Source organism: Grammomys surdaster, unplaced genomic scaffold, assembly GCF_004785775.1.
Source record: "Grammomys surdaster isolate TR1022 unplaced genomic scaffold, NIH_TR_1.0 396, whole genome shotgun sequence".
Taxonomy (NCBI): domain Eukaryota; kingdom Metazoa; phylum Chordata; class Mammalia; order Rodentia; family Muridae; genus Grammomys; species Grammomys surdaster.
Window position 1 is genome coordinate 116,620 of NW_021604815.1, and position 17,161 is coordinate 133,780.

General features: G+C 51.3%; 2 protein-coding genes across 3 annotated transcripts in view; both read right to left on the minus strand.

Moving 5' to 3' along the window:
• Positions 1-6,194, minus strand: part of Megf8 (multiple EGF like domains 8) — a 48,490-nt gene extending 42,296 nt beyond the window's left edge. The window contains exon 1 of the mRNA XM_028781341.1: positions 5,989-6,194. Within this exon, the coding sequence (XP_028637174.1) occupies positions 5,989-6,175 (187 nt within the window). The 5' untranslated portion in view covers positions 6,176-6,194. The remainder of the gene's footprint in view (positions 1-5,988) is intronic.
• Positions 6,195-7,496: 1,302 nt separating this feature from the next.
• Tmem145 (transmembrane protein 145) overlaps positions 7,497-17,161 on the minus strand; it is a 10,267-nt gene continuing 602 nt past the window's right edge. Inside the window, exons 2-15 of one of the 2 annotated variants that reach the window (XM_028781346.1) lie at positions 16,706-16,780; positions 16,514-16,591; positions 16,336-16,422; positions 16,194-16,253; positions 15,966-16,050; positions 15,797-15,868; positions 15,626-15,694; positions 15,211-15,291; positions 15,041-15,119; positions 14,813-14,906; positions 14,059-14,231; positions 12,382-12,502; positions 8,793-8,999; positions 7,497-7,838 (exon numbers count right to left, since the gene is read on the minus strand). In XM_028781346.1, coding sequence (XP_028637179.1) covers positions 7,758-7,838; positions 8,793-8,999; positions 12,382-12,502; positions 14,059-14,231; positions 14,813-14,906; positions 15,041-15,119; positions 15,211-15,291; positions 15,626-15,694; positions 15,797-15,868; positions 15,966-16,050; positions 16,194-16,253; positions 16,336-16,422; positions 16,514-16,591; positions 16,706-16,780 — 1,362 coding nt within the window. In that variant the 3' untranslated portion in view covers positions 7,497-7,757. Of the gene's footprint in view, positions 8,301-8,792; positions 9,000-12,381; positions 12,503-14,058; positions 14,232-14,812; positions 14,907-15,040; positions 15,120-15,210; positions 15,292-15,625; positions 15,695-15,796; positions 15,869-15,965; positions 16,051-16,151; positions 16,254-16,335; positions 16,423-16,513; positions 16,592-16,705; positions 16,781-17,161 lie in introns of both variants that reach the window. The other variant, XM_028781345.1, reaches the window with a different exon arrangement.

Here is a 17,161-nt window from a genome sequence, read left to right on the forward strand (position 1 = left end):
CCCCGCCTAGAATCCCCCAGTGAGGGGCTGGGGGCGTGGCTCAGTGGTAGAGCCCCCGCCTAGAATCCCCCAGTGAGGGGCTGGGGGCGTGGCTCAGTGGTAGAGTGATTGTCTAGCATGCCCAAGGTCCTGGGTTCATCTCTTCTGAGAGAGAGAGGAGAAAGACTGATTCCCGCCTGGGCATTAATAATGAAATGGGCTAACAGACCTGCATGTAATTTGAAACTATTAATCTGAAACTAAATCTTTTTATATGTATTCTTTTTTTACATTTTTAAAAATTTATTTATGAGTGCACACCAGAAGAGGGAATCAGACCCCATGACAGATGGTTATGAGCCACCATGTGGTTGCTGGGAATTGAACTCAGGACCTCTGGAAGAGCAGTCAGTGCTCTTAACCACTGAGCCATCTCACCAGCCCCCCTAAGTTATCTTTTTTATTTTTAATTTGTGGAGGTTAGTTTCCCTGTGTGTGTGTGTGTGTGTGTGCGCGCGCGTGTATGTGTGTGCGCACACGTGTGTGTGAAACAGCACAAGGACCAACAGTCTGGAAAGCACCCGTTCTTAGAGGAGCTAAGGCTGGGAAGCTGGAGATGTGATCCAGTTAGAAGCGTCCTTGCCTCGTGTTCACAAAGCCCCGCGCTTCCAACCACATCAAACCAGGCTTAGCCGCCCACACCTGCAGCCCCAGTACTGAGGAGGTGCAGGCAGGAGGATCTCGAGTTTAGGGTGGTCTTTAGCATATCCAAGCACTCTGGAGCCTGAGGTAAGAGAATCAAAGGTCCAGGCCTGCGGAGCTGCACCAGACATCTCAAAAACAACACAGAACCGGGAGGGGGGCACTGGGGAGGGGGGTTGGGGGGGATCGTAGGGGACTCTTTTCTCAATTCCTCTCTCTCTTAACTACCTATCCTGCCTTGGTTTTATGGGTCTTGTAAGCCTTAGCTTCCTAGTCTATGAAGTGGAAATAATTCCTCCTACCCACTGAGGCTGGTGTAAATGGTCAACAAGATGACTATAATTTGCTAGCCCTGAGCCAGCCATTGTCCCTGTCACTGTCCTTCTTACAGCACCACTGACACACACTCCTTCCACATGTGACCTGAGGCCTTGCCCTAACATGCCCTCTAGTGCTTCATCCCAATCTGACCTGGCCCTGGTACCCCTCTGCTAAAAGTCCTTCCTGGCTCTCTCAGCCTAGGAGGAAAGCTAGCCCCCCCCCCCCCCGGCCTGGCGTTTGGAACTTGACCTCATCTCTCATACTGCCATTGGAGCCCTGGACTAGTGAATCATGCCTGGAATCCTGGCTCCCCTGCACAAGCTGCTTTATGTTTGGAGGTCTCCTCCAGGAAGCCTACCCTGACGGTTCAGGGCTGAGTTAGGAACCTCTCTTTGGGATTTGCATATCCCAGCATAACTTTCGGGTCTCTGTGCCAGGACTATGTATCCAGGGTCACTCTCCTGCAGTCTAGGAGGATCACAGGACACAGGACCTGGGCATAATTTCTTCTCAAACACTGCCTTGGCACAAAGCCTGGGGCTGAGCAACAGCTGAGCAGTTGCTGGGTGACATAATGAAGAGACTCACAAAAGCATGGTGACACATGTAATTATGTCACAGGTGTGGCAGAGCCAGCAAGACTGTGTTCAAGGCCACCCTGGGCAACATAGCAAGAGCTTGCCTCATAAGTAAAAACAAAACAAGAAACCACATATACAGACCAAGCAAATTTTACTGAGCAATATAGATTTATATACATACATACATACATACATACATATACATGCATACATATATGTATGTATATAGATAGATATATACATATATATATGAACAATTAATTTTTTTAAAGGACATAAATTTAGAAGAGAGCAAGGAGGGGTATATGGAAGGAAGAAAGAAAACAGGGTAATGATGTAATTATATTATAATCTCAAAAAAAAATGAGAATTTTCTTTTTCAAAAAAGGTCTGGGCCAGAGAGGTGGCTCACCAGCTTAGAAGACGTGTTGTTCCTGCAAGTTCAATTCCCAGAACCACACAGGAGCTCACAATCACCAGCCTCAGGATTAGGATCTGACACCCTCCTCTGACCTCGGGCACCAGGCACACACACTTTCAGGTAAAACACTCACACACATAGTCATCTTTGGTATGTTCCAGACCAGCCTGGGTTATGTTAGATCCTACCTCAAAAAACAAAAGAACAAAACCAAAGAGGAGGAGGAGGAGGAGGAGGAGGAGGAGGAGGAGGAGGAGGGAGGGAGAAAAGGAGGAGGAGAAGGAGGGGGAGGAGAAGGAGAAGGAGGAGGAGGAGAAGAAACAGACAGAGAAGCTGACTACTTTGCCTTTGATTCCACTGACCAGAACCAGGGGATACAACATACAGACCCTGACCCATGGTTTAGAGATCACACAAGAACCATTCAGCAAAACCAGAATCCAGATCTTCCAGAATCTCACCAGCCTTCACCAAACACCCTGTTCTGATCCAGGACTTAAAACAAGCGCAAAACCCTGTCAGAAGCTGGCTCCATATCTGCCTCCCTCCCAAAGCTCAAGGTTTCTGGTTTCTACCCTACACCATTCCAGAAAGAAATCTGACCCCAAGCCCCGCCTCTTGCCCTGCCCCTGGAAGAAGCCTGGGTACTCTTACTCCGGGGGAGGTTGGGAAGTCTGAGACCAGACAACACAATCGTGGTATAAGAAGTAGGTACCCAAGCATGGTGCACACTCCTGCAATCCCAGGTCCAGGGAGGCTGAGGTAGGAGAATTTTGAGTTCAAGGCCAGCCTGGGCTATAAACAATAACAAAAGCAACCAACCCATTTGGACTTTTGGGTAATTTTGAGCCCAGAGTAGCCTCTAAGTCAGGATGCCCTGGCCTCAGCCTCTCAAGTACTCAGTACAAGCTTGGACCAACACTCTTAGCTAAGATGCTGCTTCTTGGGGTGACAGATGCCACACCCCACATTAATCAGTTTGCTCCTATCCCACTGGGGAAAATCCACAAACATCTCCCTGCAGGGGTCACACCTCCACCCCTTCGACCTCTGCCCCACTTCAGAACTCACTGTTCCCACATACCAAGCCTGTCACCCTCCACAAAGGCTCAAGCTAACAACAATACCTGCTCTAAACCATTCGGTAGTTTCCTGGCACCCCGAAAGAAACAGCCAAACTGCCAATGTGACATTCAAGAACCAGCTCTGGCCTCTCACCTCCCAGTCTACTGTATAGACACACTACACAAACACAGACACGGATCCTAAGACATATTAACCTCCCTAGTGTCTTCATAGAAGCTGGCCACTTTTATACCCCAGGAAACTCGCACACCTGCTTCAGTGGCTGTCCCTCTGAACTTCTAATATTCCTATTCTTCCTCTAGGCCCAGTTGGGAAATTCCCATTTCCAGCCTCGACTTCAGCCCTGAGCACTGTGCACACTGGGGGGGCTGACAGTCCACCATGCCCAACTACACACTGGCATGAGCTATACAGTAAGAGCCTGTCAAAAACAAAACAGAACCTTCAAGGCTAAGGAGATAGCATGCATGAAGCCCCGGGTTCAAGGCCAAGTACTGCATGAAGCATGGTACTTCACACCTATAATCCCAGAACTAGGGAGGGAGAGGCAGGCGAATGCTTGTCCATCCAGTTCAAGCCACCTGGGATACATAAGATTCTGTCTTAGAAAGAAAGAAAGAAAGAAAGAAAGAAAGAAAGAAAGAAAGAAAGAAAGAAAGGAAGGAAGGAAGGAAGGAAGGAAGGAAGGAAGGAAGGAAGGAAGGAAGGAAGGAAGGAAGGAAGGAAGGAAGGAAGGAAGGAAGGAAGGAAGGAGAAAAAGAAAGGAAAGAAGGAAGAAAGGAAGAAAGAGAAAAAGAGAGAGAGAGGAAGGAAGGAAGGAAGGAAGGGAGGATGGAAGGAAGACTAAAACCAAACAAACAAAGAAAAAAACCTGCAAGCAGAAACGATGACTCAGAGGTTAGGCGCAGTTGCAGCTCTTTCAAAGGATAAGGGTTCAGTTCCCAGCACCCGCACAGAAGCTTACATCTATAACTCCAGTACCAGTGATCTGATGCCCTCTTCCGGCCTCCTTTAGCACACACATAGTGCACATACGTACATGCAGGCAAAACACTCACACACAGAAAATAAAAGAAAATAAATCTTTAAAAAAGATTTTCAACTTGTAGCCCAGGCTGGCCTCCAACTCACAAAGCTCTCCCTCCTGCCTCTGGCTTCTCCTTGTATCTGGTTCAGCATACTAAATTTTAGCACATACACTTTCTCAAAAGCGTCCCACATGCCTGTTCCCTCCCATCCATGACTTGTGTTAATCACACTCCTGAGACGCGTCTTCCCTGGGCTTCACCAATCCCTGAAAGCCCATAAAAAGGGGGCACAGGTTGTTCCTTCTTTCTAGAATGTTCTTCCTCTCACTTCCTGGATGATAGACACAGATCCTTAGGTCTTAGCTCTGACATCTCTTCCAGAATCCTTCTCTGTTCTCCTCTCTCCCAGATCACGGTACTGCCTCTGGGCTCTCCCAAGGGAGCACTTTGGTATGTGACTGTTAGTATGTCGGTCTCCCTGACAAGGACTGTTGGGAAGAAGGTCCCTGATCTTCTGGTATGTCACGGCAGTATATATAATTTCTAGCACATGAATGACTGAAATGACGGTTATATTGAAGTATTTAAATACAATAGCCCTAAGAGCACTTAATGGACCGTTACTATCTGTGATGGATCTTCTTGGTTGTCAATTTAACTACATCTGGAACTAACTAAAAGCTAAATGGCTGGGCATGCTAGTAAGGAATTATTATTTTTTTCTTAATTAAATCATTTAGAGTGGGAAGACCCACTTCTAATCCATATCTTCTGAGGTGGGAAGCTCCACCTTTACTCTGGGCCACGCCTTTTGCTGGCAGTCTGCATAAAGGACATGGGAGAAGGACGCTTGCTCTCTTGATCTGCTTGCTCTCACTCTAACTAGCAAGTCCTTCACTCTGAGGTAGCCCAGGCTGGCCTCAAACTCACAAGCCTCCCCCTCCTGCCTCTGGCACCAATCCTGGCTTCTTCTATTATCTGTTTTAGCACATAGGCTTGCTCAAAAGCATCCACGAAATCCTGTCAGCATTCGAGCTGACTTCATTAGCATTCTGACATATATTGAAGACTAGCTGAGACATACAGCCGTGTGGACTGAAAAGCTACTACTGTATTCTTTGGCAAACGGTCGATATTGAACTCGCTGGACCACAGCCCGTAAGCCATTCTTTTTTACTTGGGGGTGGAGGGTGTCAAAACAGGGTTTCTCTGGCTGTCCTGGAACTCACTCTGTAGACCAGGCTGGCCTCAAACTCAGAGATCCACCTGACTTTGCCTCCCAAGTGCTGGGATTAAAGGCATGCGCCACCACTTCACCGTGACTGCAAGCCATTCTAATAAGTCTCATTTCTATAAAAATTCATTCTGTAAGTTATGTTTCCCTAGAGAACCCTGACTACCCTATACCAGACATCAAGTGTGTTAAATGTCTGACTCCTCCCCTTTTAACTAAGTAAGTACTGTTGTTATGACCATCGGGAGTAAAAGAGACTGAGCCTTCGAAAACAATCCAACCGAAGTCACAAAACTCATACCGAACAGAGCCTGGATCCTACGACAGGTGAGTGGATACAAGTAAGTAAAAATAAAGGAGCAGTAGAAAGCTGTGCTAGATGGTTATTTTCTGTGCACTACAGTCAGGATCAGCTGAGGAAAAATATCCCTCACAAATACTCCTAGTTTGTTACTGTGACTCTTGGCACATTCCCTCCCATCAGAGTTAGGGCCCAGGCTGGCTGCAACCCTGGGTATCCAACATTTTACAGCGAAAGTCCTGGAATGGAGCCGGGCTCAAGGAATGTGCTCAGTGAATGAACGCACAAATGAATGAACGAGCAACCAAGCGAGTGACCCACGCGGCCCCACTCACCCTCGATAAGCCATTCGCAGTTGCCATTGACGCTGTAGTTGCCCGCACCATCGGTCACAAAGCCTGGCGCCTCACGTAGCACCTGCCGTTGCCCCTTGCAGTCACCGGCCAGGACCCTGAGGGACAGCGGTCCCAGCACTGCCAAGGCCAGTGCAAGGGCCGCGGCCAGAACTCCGCCCAAGGCCATCGCAGCCTTCGGCACTGGCCCTAAGAGACCGGAAGGGCCCTGAAGACCCGGAGAGGACCCTCCGGGAGTGAGGCTCTGCAGATGCAACCTTTACAGGCGTAGCATGGCCTTGTAGTCCAAGGATGTACCAGCGACACAGTCCCGGCCAAGGAAAGAGCCGCTGATGATGGGCTCTTGAAACTGAGAGGCCGGCGCTATAGACCCACGGAAGGCCCTGGATATGAAGTTGTTATGGATAGGGTTGATCCCTAGGGACCGTAAGGGTCCCCTATAGACACGAGCCCCCATAGGGGCGCCGATCCCATAAACGGTGTCCAGTGATTACATCCAGGCGGCTGCAAGGCCAAAACAGACCGTATGGACAGTCTTCCCGGGGCGATACGCTCTACAGCCCAGCAGGCCGGTTGCGGGAGCGTGCGGGCTGGAACCCGCCTGGCCCGGAGACTCCTGGGGAGACCCCTCCAGGCGGGGGCGGGGGCGGGGCCTGCCTTCAGGGTCCCGGCCGGGATCCCCAGGGCTCACTCTACGCTTACCCACCCGCTCCTCCCACCCGAGGCGGATGGGCTTGATCAGAGAGAGCTGGGGACTCCCGGGCCAGAGCGGCCCGAGGAAGACCCGCTGAGAGGGCGAGGGGGCGGGAGCCGCGCAGCCTCTGAGCAGAAGACAGACTAGGAGGAGGCGAGAGGTGGGCGAGCGGCGGGTCAGAGCGGCCCTGGGAGGACTAAGGAGCGCCTGGCTCCACCCCTTCTCCGAGGAAGACTTCCGGATACTTTCCCTCCCATCTGTTCCCAGCCGCTTGCGCAGCGTGAATAGGAATATCCAGAGCTGAGAGAATTACGCATGCGTATTGCTAAAATTGTAACCCAAAATCTCGAAAGTATGTGCCAGTCATTGGCTGAGCAAAGCCTTTGCCACTGGAGGGCGCCTCTATCTCTGCCAGGGAAAGGAAAGGCAAAAAATAAACGAGCGGTAGAAAGCTGTGCTAGATGGTTATTTTCTATTCAGGATCAACATGAACACCAAGTTATGAAGGCACGGGACTCTAGACCCAAAATAGTGTTTCCTAGATGGACACAGTGAGACCCGTGTGGCTTAAAGCACCATCAATACATGAAAGACGCTGGGGAGACGACTTAGCGGTTCAGAACATGTTGCTCTTGCAGAACACCCGGGTTCGATTCCCAGAACCCATATAGTGGGAAGCCAACGCCTTCTTCTGGCCTTCTTCTACACGATGGGTGCGCATAGTACACTGATATACATCCAGGAAACACACTCATACGTCTTTTTTTTTTTCAATTAAGATGGAAAAGAAACCATGTTATAGATAAAAACTCAACGAATCCTCTTTATTTTGGCAAGAAGAGAAAACGTCTTTCTGCCAGAGACCATGTGAAAGTCCTTGGCATGCAGATGGATGGACAAAGCACAGGTCCGAGGTCCCAAACCCCAGAGAGGGTTTCGAAGTAGAGACCAACTTCACAATATCCATCCCTGAACAGTGGTTCGAGGGTCGCAGGGTCCTGGAGGGTCACGGGCAGGGTCCAGGCGGTCGTCACGGGTGTTCCGGAGTCCAGCAGGGTCAGAGGTCTCGGAGGGGGCCAGGGGGGCGGAGATCACGGAACAGCGGGAGTCCAGATTCCGGAGCCATTCGGGGCAGGGGCTGAGGGAGGGGACGCGGAGAACGGCTCCCGCGGGACCGTTTGGCACAAGAGGGAAAGGGGCAGGACGCAGCGCACCCAATGTGGGCGCGGGGTGTGGGCGGGGCGGGGGATGCCTGGCATGGCCGAGCCCTTGGGCCGGGAGAGAAAAGGGGTTCCGGAGCCCAGCCGGGGCCCGGTGCGCCGCCCGTGGGGCAGAGGCGGGGAAGGGATGCTCAGACCGGGGGTGCAGGGCCCCCGGCTGTGTGCATGCTGAAGTATTCGGTGAAGCCCGTATGCGGCGCCGCCGTCTGGGACACAAGCGGCTGGTAGGACGGCGTCGAGCCATCCCAGCCCGAGTCGACCGCCTTGGAGAACCGAGCGGGTGGGGGCGGGGAGGCTGCGCCCGGCTCGGCCATGGTCACCACACGGCCTCTCGGGGCCACCGCCGCCGCCACCGCTGTCTCCTCCACCTGCTTCCCGGCCTGGGATGGGGGGTCAGGGTCAGAGGCTGCCCAGAACCCTCGGGGGAGCAAATGCGGCCCCGAAGGCCCGTCCCCCTCCCCCTAAGAGGACTTCTACCACCCCAAATATGGACGCACGTGTCAGTCGGGGAAGGACTGGGTGGCTGGGCGCCTGGGCAGCGGGGCCAGGTACTCAAGGGGTGGCGTCGGGGTGCGCCGGGCAAACTCTGGAGGCGGTGGGGGAGATGGGGACCAGCCTCGGAAGGCAGGCGGCGGGGGCACGGCGCGGGGTGTCCTCGGGGGCGTGCGCAACAGCGCCAGGACCCAGTCTGGCAGGGTGGGCGCGGGCGCCGGGGGACGGTCAAGGCGGGGCGTTGGGGCGCGGGGAGTACGGAAAGCCAGGGGTGGGCTCAGACGCCAATGCGCAGGGGGTGGCGGCGGGGCGGGGAGCGGGGTCAGGTACTCCAGGGGCGGCGCCAGCAGCTCCTCGGGCGCCGGGGCTGCGGAGCTTACAGAGGAGGTGGGCGGGGGGATGGAGAAGAGCTCCGTGAAGTTGGGCACCGAGTCGCTGATGAACGTCACGTTTCCATAGACGTGCTGCGGGAAGGTCTTATCTGCGGATTGGCTCCCTCCGGGTCCCGGGACCCCAGCAGAGGCGATCTGCGAAGTCCGCACGTGGTACGGGAAGTTCTTGTTGGCCGCCGATGGGCGGGTCATGATCTGAGAGATGTCGGGCACAGATTAGAGAGGCAGTGTCCAGGCCCCTGACTGTTCCTATAAAGTTTAGGGACCTAGATGGTTCGCCTCCACTTGACCCCTCTACATTGGCTTTGAACCATTCAGGCTGCCTTAGACTCCAGGAGTGGGGTGTCTCCCTGCATCCTGACCTTTTCCCTCAACACGCCTCTTCTAATTACTGTGCTTAGTGGGCTTTCCAATATCACAGTCCTGACTACTGGGTGTCATAATTGATTGTCTATGGGCAGTGTCCTGTGCTGCCCAGTATGAGAGCCACTAGACACATATGGCTTAAATTGAATCAAAATTAAACGTAAAGTTGTTTCACAGTTACACACTGCCTTACCTAAGTTCATTAGGCACCTTATTAGAGAGCACAGATTAGAATTGTTTTACTGCTTTTTTTGCTTACTGTTTTTTTGCTTTGTTTTGTTTTTGAGAGGGCCTATATAGTCCAGGCTGCCCTCAAACTTGCTGTGTAGGTAAGAATGACCTTGAACTCCTGACTGGTTCCCAAACTCGTGATTTCCCCCTCCACCTTCCTAGTGCTAGACTGAAGATGTTCGGTACCATGCCCAACCTTAGAACGTGTACATAAACACACAAAGTTCAGCTAAACATCAGTCAATAGGCTCTTTAGAATGTCAACTCCTTGAATGCAGGAACTCAAACAGTTTTTTCTCTTCTGAGACAGTCTATGTAGCATCCCCCTGCCTCAGGCACCAACTGCTTGGATTATAAGCATTTACCACCAGAACTTTTTTTTTTGGGGGGGGGGTTCAAGACAGGGTTTCTCTGTGTAGCCCTGGCTGTCCTGGAACTCACTCTGTAGACCAGGCTGGCCTGGAACTCAGAAATCCGCCTGCCTCTGCCTCCCAAGTGCTGGGATTAAAGGCGTGTGCCACCACTGCCAGACTACTCTTTGGTTTGGTTTGGTTTTGATTTTTTTTTGAGATAGTGTTTCCCTCTGTAACAGCCCCGGTGGTCCTGGAACTCAAGAGATCCACCTGCCTCTCCGTCTTGAGTGCTGGGATTTAAGGCATTCACCACCGCCGCCCATCAGAACATGGGTTTTCTATTCCCTGTTAAATCCCAAGCTGAATCGTTTGCAGTGCCTGGCTGTTTTCTGTTTCCAGAATACAAGTGATGTTTCTAGATCCCACCCTGCTGCTACTCGAGTAGCTCAGTGCAACCTCACTAAGGTTGTCCTGGATATAGCAAGCTCAGCAGGCTTCAGAAAGAAGCTGGCTGAAGGTGAAAGAAAGCAGCAAGGACACTTGTCCTGCATTCTGAGCTGGCTGTCTCGCTCTTGGCTCCATCCCTCACTAAGTGCTGGATCTGGGGCACGTTGATTAAACAACCTGAGCCTCACCAGCCAAAAAGGATTACGGTGCCTATCTGGAAAGATGAGAGGGTGGAAATGAAAGCCACTGGTACAGAGCTCATGCATAGTGGGTTCTCGGTGTTTCTTTTCTTTCTATCCCCTTCTGACTTCTTGCTGAGCTTCTAGATACACCACCCAAGGAAGATGAGTAAGTCTATACTTAAGCTAGGTCCTGAGGTGGAGGGTGGCAGACCTGGTCCCTTCACTGGGGGCTGGGCGTGTTGCAGACTATAGGTCCCCAGAGTTGAAAAGCTAAAACCCTAATGATACTTATTTTTGTTGTTTTCCCTCTTTTTTTTTTCTTTTGAGACAAGGTTGCCCAGGCTGACCTCAAAAATTATATTTTTCTGTATACTTTTTTCCTGCTACATTTCTGTGGGAGGATGACTTGAACTCCTGATGCTCCTGCCTCCACCTGCAAAGTAATGAGACGACAGGCATCACACTAAATTTAACAATACCTATTTTTGCGCGCCATCCCCCATGTGAGCCCTGACTATCTGCCAGAGAATAGCAGGATTCAAAGTACATGGTCTGCCACCAAAGGCCACGGGTCCCTGGAGACTCAGCATCTGCTCTCCATATAGCATGTACAAAGACTCCCGGACTGTTTGACAACTGAGCAAGGAACCTAGGGGAAAAAATGTGTATGGATATTTCTAGCAAGAATCAGGCTAAAGCCTGGTATACGGGTGAATCCCAGAACTCAGAAGGCTGAGACAGGAGGATTGCTGTGATATCAAGGGCAGTTGGGGCTGTATAGCAAGATTCTGTCTTAAGGAGGCAATGAGGATTGGAAAAGAGGAATGGGGAAAGGAGGGAAGGAAGGAAGGAAAGAAGGAAAGAAGGGAAGAAAAAAGATGCAGGAAGCTGGTCGGAGACAGGTGTTGAGGGGATAGCTGATGGATGTATGACTAACATTGTAAGCCAGGTGCAATGATGTACATCTGTAACCCCAAATACAGTACTCAAAAGGCCAGGCAGGGGAAACATGGTAAATCTGCAGCCAGCCTGATCAACATAGTAAGACTGTCTAAAAAAACAAATCTCCAACTGGGCATGGTAGCACAAACCTTTGATCCCAGCTCTCAGAAGTCAAAAGGAGGCAAATCTCTGAGTTCTAGGCCAGCCTGGTTTACATAGTGAGTTTCAGTCAGCCAGGGCAATCTAGTGAGTACCTGTGTGTGTGTGTGTGTGTTTTAAATCCCCCTCCACACACACATATACACACAAACTGCTAAGTAAGTGTCTATGAGGACCACCACCAGGAAAAAAGGACAGGATGTGAACCAGGACAAATAATAACAGCTAAAACCAAACCTAACACATAAGAGCTAAGATCTTCCCCAAGCCTAGGTCTGGTATAAATGCCATTCAAAGCCAGGCTCGCAAGAGCCCCAATCTGTCCTACTTAACTGATGCTTGAACAGTAGCTCTCGAAGGGACAATGGGGAGGAAGAGGGTGACCAAGGGCTTTGGGTGCAAAATGATGGTGCAAACAGAAATCTGAAAGCCAGGGGACAGAGTCAAGAATGGAAATGGGGGAGGGATACAAAGAAAGAGGGTCGTGTGAAGAGGCCAGGAGACAAGGCCAAGAGAAGTGACAGAGGAGGAGAGCTCCGGGGGACATGGTAGAGCACCCAGCAGGCATTCAGACAGTGCCTTCCAGTGACCACAGAGTAGATTCAAGGGAGATGGGGAACGAGTGTGGGGTCATGGGCCCGCAGTCTCAGCATTCACAAAACTGAGGTAGGATGTCACAAAATGCAAGTCAGACTGAACTGCACAGCAAGCCCCATCTCGAAAAATGAATGAATAAATAAATAAATAAATAAATAAATAAATAAATAAATAAATAAAAATGAAGGAGTGGTAGGTCAGGAGCTCTAAAGAGGACAGGACATTCAGGCATGTGACAGGTAGGCGCCTCACACATCCTCCAGTCTTCAGTTCCCTCCCCACTTGGACAGCCATTCTCACCAGAAACACGCCATGGGCGTACAGGTGGATCCCTAGCTGGATGCCGTTGACGATCTTCTCTCGGGCCCACTTCGGGATCCCAAAATTGGCGATCAGAGCCATGACAGGAACAGCGAAGAACCTGCGGGGAGGTTTAGAGTGGATTGCCACCTCTGCTCTCCACCCTGTCCCATGTTCCCACCTCCCTGCTGTCACTCACAGGCCCCAAGCAGATCCCCAAACTGCAGAACCCGCCATGGTAACCTTTGAAAGCCACATGTTGAAAGAGGACCCGAGCCCCCCTTGACCTGGGAGATTCCAGTGAACAAAGACTAGGCTGAATTGAACTCTGCTCCACATCACCCCAACCCTGGCAACTTGTCAACTTCACGGACCTCAATAGGTATCCCACGGTTGGATTAGTGAATAAACAAGGACTCCACTGGATGTTTCCGAAACATTTTATATCTATGGGTTCATTTAACTCTCACGCTGAGTCAGGAAACAAATGCAGTTTCCATTTCCTATAACAGGCGAGAAAGCAAAAGGCTGGTCCGACACTGTACAGTTCGGAAGCGTCAGAGCTGGGATCTACACACCCTGGCAGTCTGGCTCAGAATCTGCCCACTTTACAAGAATGTTGTTGAGTGATAATAACTGGGGGTTTTCCAGTAGGTTGGTTGGTTGGTTGGTTGGTTGGCTGGCTGGTTGGATTGATTTGGAGGTTTATTTGTAAGATTCCTTTTATGACTACGCATGTGTGTACCTATACCTTCCAAGCCCTGACGTTACAGTCACTAACATGCCTGGCTATGAACTGAGTCTTTAGGTTTGGTTTGTTTTTGTTTTTGTTTTTTTGGTTTTTCGAGAGAGGGTTTCTCTGTATAACCCTGGCTGGCCTCGAACTCAGAAATCCGCCTGCCTCTGCCTCCCAAGTGCTGGGATTAAAGGCGTGCGCCACCACTGCCCGGCCTTAACTAAGTTTTTATTAAACATTTATTGTGTGACAGACATTAAACCTTCATATTTTGTTTTGTTTTGTTTTGTTTTTGAGACAGCGTCTCTCTGTGTAGTCCTGGCTGTCCTGGAACTCACTGTAAACCAGGCTGGCCTTAAACTTAGAGATTCACCTGCCTCTGCCTCCCAAGGATTAAATGCCTGTGACATCACTGCCTGCCCTTCATTATCTCATGCATAACCCCTGAAGATAACCTCTGAAGGAGATCCTGGTAACACCCCTATACTATGAAGCTATATGACAAATTTGTTGTAAAGACTTCTGGTTTGGTTTAGTTTGGTTTTCAAGACAGGGTTCTCCTGTAGCTCAGGCTGGCCTTGAAATCCTGATCCTTCTGTCTCTACCTCCACAATACTATGATTTCAGGCATGAGCCACCATGCCTAGCTCTGTGAAAGACTAATTGTTTCTTCGGATTTTGCTTCTGGTGTTGCTGTTGTTTTTGTTTTTAGATGCTGACCGCAGCAAAGGCTGGCGGTCCTCATAGTTAGCCTCCCAAATTCTGGGACTTTTTCCCACCATTTTACTTGGAGAAGGTAATTTATTCTCTTTTTTTCTAGATCATAAAGCTAGACAGTGGCAGATTTCAGGCAATAACCACTTGTCTTGAAAGCTCATTTTCCTTCCTATGAATGATCTAGTTTGTGGGGTGAGGGAGGTTGGGATCCCACCATGTCTCACCAGAGGGTATAGGCAGCAAAGAAGGGCACATAGAACGGCTGCTTCTCCGGATAGTGCCGAAGGGAGACCAGCACAGCATAGCAGAACCACACATAGGCTGCCACCTGCAGCCCGATGAGCCCATAACCAGCCGGAGACTCGTATGTGTATAGTACCTGGCCTGGGTCAAAGAACTGGACCCACAAAACAAGGGTGGTCATAGCTCTGGCCTCAGACCCTGGATCCCACCCTTGGGTACCCGGGCTGGAACAGAGAAAAGGATCAGGCCAGAAGTAGTAGGACAGCTATGGATGGGGCTAGAATTGCATATAAGGTATTGATGATGACAACTGCTGTGTGCCCACTGAGGGACTAAATGCCATCACTCACACCCTGTGTGACTTATCCATCCACACCGACACAGTGAGCGGCCCTACGATCATCCCATACAATCGATGAAAAACCTCTACAAGAGTCCGGATGCAAAGGCTCGGTCCTCCTAACTTCTCACAGGCAGAAACAAGCCCAGAGTCAGGGTGGGAACAAACATCTAGGAAGTGGGGGCGCTTAAACAGAACTAGGTCTCTGACTCGCGGACGTGGGGACAGTGAGAGACAGAGTTGGAGGGAAGCTACTTAGAAATGGTGAAGGGAAAGGAGTCACCGAGAGACAGGTGGGAAGGGAGAAACTCAGGGTGGGAAAGAGGGAGCTCTGTGGGGAGGGGCAGTGGACAGGGCAGGAAGGGGAGGGGCTGGCAGGGGCTTTGGACACTCACTTCTGCCTCGTAGATGAGCAACACCACGTGGGTGAGGGTGTACAGGGTCATGTACACAGACAACTTCACGGAACCTGAGTGGCTGATGCGGCCTCTGGCAAGCAGGCCGTGGGGGAGACAGCAGGGTGGATGCTGTCAGGGAGGAGGGAACTGACACACACCCCACCTCCACCTCCCTGCCCTACACCCCAGCCCAGCCACCCCAGTGCGCAGTCCCCGCCCGGGCACCGTGTCACTGTGAATCCCTTCCCAAGGAGGATGAGTGTGAGCAGGAAGATGAGGAAGCTGGCAGAGAAGAGCAGCTTGGCTGGGAAGGAAGGAAAGGATGGTTCAGGCGCAGGCTCCCGTCACCAGACCCCTCGGGAGGTTTCTACCTTCTATCATTCATCTATTCTCACCCAAGATCTTCACGCTGCCATTGCCAATGCCGTCTGTGGCATACTGGCCCCAGTAGATGCAGAAAAACAGGAGGCTCAGAACTAGGAGGGATGAGAGGCCAAGAAAAGACAGAAGCCAGCTTTGGGACACCACTGTCATCTAGCAAAGCCTCTGCCACCCCCCATCAGAAGCACAGAATATCTGCTAGGACAACCTGCTAGGAAAACTCTGGAGGTCATAGCCCCAGCCTCTCCTCTCTCAGACCCATCAGACCAGATCACAGCCTGACTTTCCTCAGACCTGAGTGTGTACATAGAAGTCCTCCTCCCTCAGATCCAGGAACCCATGCCCAGCCCTCCTCCCTCAGATCCTGGGGTCAGGACCCCAAGGCCCTCTTCTCAGAGACCTCGAAATCTGGGATACTCAAAACCTCACCCTCCACTCCTGCCGCAGCCATGAACATTTTATAAGTTGTGTGGAGTAACTGACGGCCTTTCAGCAAATCTAAGGAGGACACGGGAAAGCTTTACACAGGTGGGGGAGGGGCATCTCCCTATCTCCGCTCTCCCACTTGTCCCAACCCTCCCCCACATGTGCTGTACTTACATCCAAAGTAACAAGAGAGGACAAAGATGAGGGTGAAGATGAGGAGAAAGGTCACATCTGTCTCCAGGATCCCTAGGATTCAACAGAAGGGGTGGGAGAAGACGTTTGAAGTGGGCATCTTTACCTGTTGGGGCTTCCATCCTGAGCTGTTCCCCCAATATCTGCTCACCAAATTCATCAGCTGAGAAGTGCCGTGTCCAGAAAGACTTGCCATTGGTAAGGACCATCTCATACTCCAATTGCAGCCCATCTCCCTGTGGGGAGCGGGGAGGCCTAAGGGGGGCTCTGGGCAGGTAGGGGAAGTCAACAGGAAGGGAGAGAGGAGAAAAGCCAGGCAGCTACCCCAGGCCCTTACCCCACACTTGCTGAGAGCGATATACCACCATCTTTCCCGCACAGAGCGGAAGCTGCGGCCACTGGAGCAGCTCAGGTAGCGAGTTCCCTCCTCTGACACCACCTGGGGAGAAGACAAAAGGCTGAAGCCTCATCCATGACACCACCAGGCCCTAGACCTTTAGCGCCTGCGCATGGCCTCGCACCTGACAGCCTGACCAGGCGTACTGAGTAGTGAGATTGATGACCTGGTTGTTCTCTGGCCTGATCACCGACTCCTTGGCCAAACAGTCCTAGGGCAAGGCAGAGGCATGGTCACCCTCTGAATGGCTGTGGCCTTTGACCCTGGACACCCCTCATACACCCACTCTTCACACCCCTCACCTTGTCCTTTGCCTTGTACACTGCTGGCCACTGGGATGGGTCGTCAAAGTAGAGGAGGATGTTCTGACAGCACTTGGCCTGAAGACCCAGAGATTTGGTGGTTGAGGTGTCTACAGAAGTTGGACAGCTTTTGCCTTGGGGAGCCAAGGTAGTGTCCAGCCTCAGCTAAAGAGAGCAGCTAGGGAGACTCACCTCGGGGTATCGGAATCGGAAGTCCAGTCGGCCATAATCCGAGAGGAAACAAAATCTTGTCAGGAACACCCAGTCCTGCCAAGAGGATCCAGTGAGATCTGAGTCCTTCCAAGAATTCAGCTCGACCCTACCCACAGACCCTCAACTTTCCTTCCCTACCCAAAGCTACTTGGCTTCCCAGACACCACAAAGCAGCTAAGTCCCCTCCAGAATTCTTTCCAGATCCTTTTGTTGTGTGTCCAATTTTCTGCTGCCCTGGTTTTCTCCCTCAGATGTCCCTCAAGTTTCTTTCCCTCCTCCTCCTCCTCTTCCTCCTCCTCCCCATCTTCCAGACACACTGGAAAAGACCACGGATGGCCAGGTGCATACCATCTGTCCTGGACTCTTTCTCAGCTGCATTCCCCCAGTTACACACACACACACACACACACACACACACACACACACACACACACA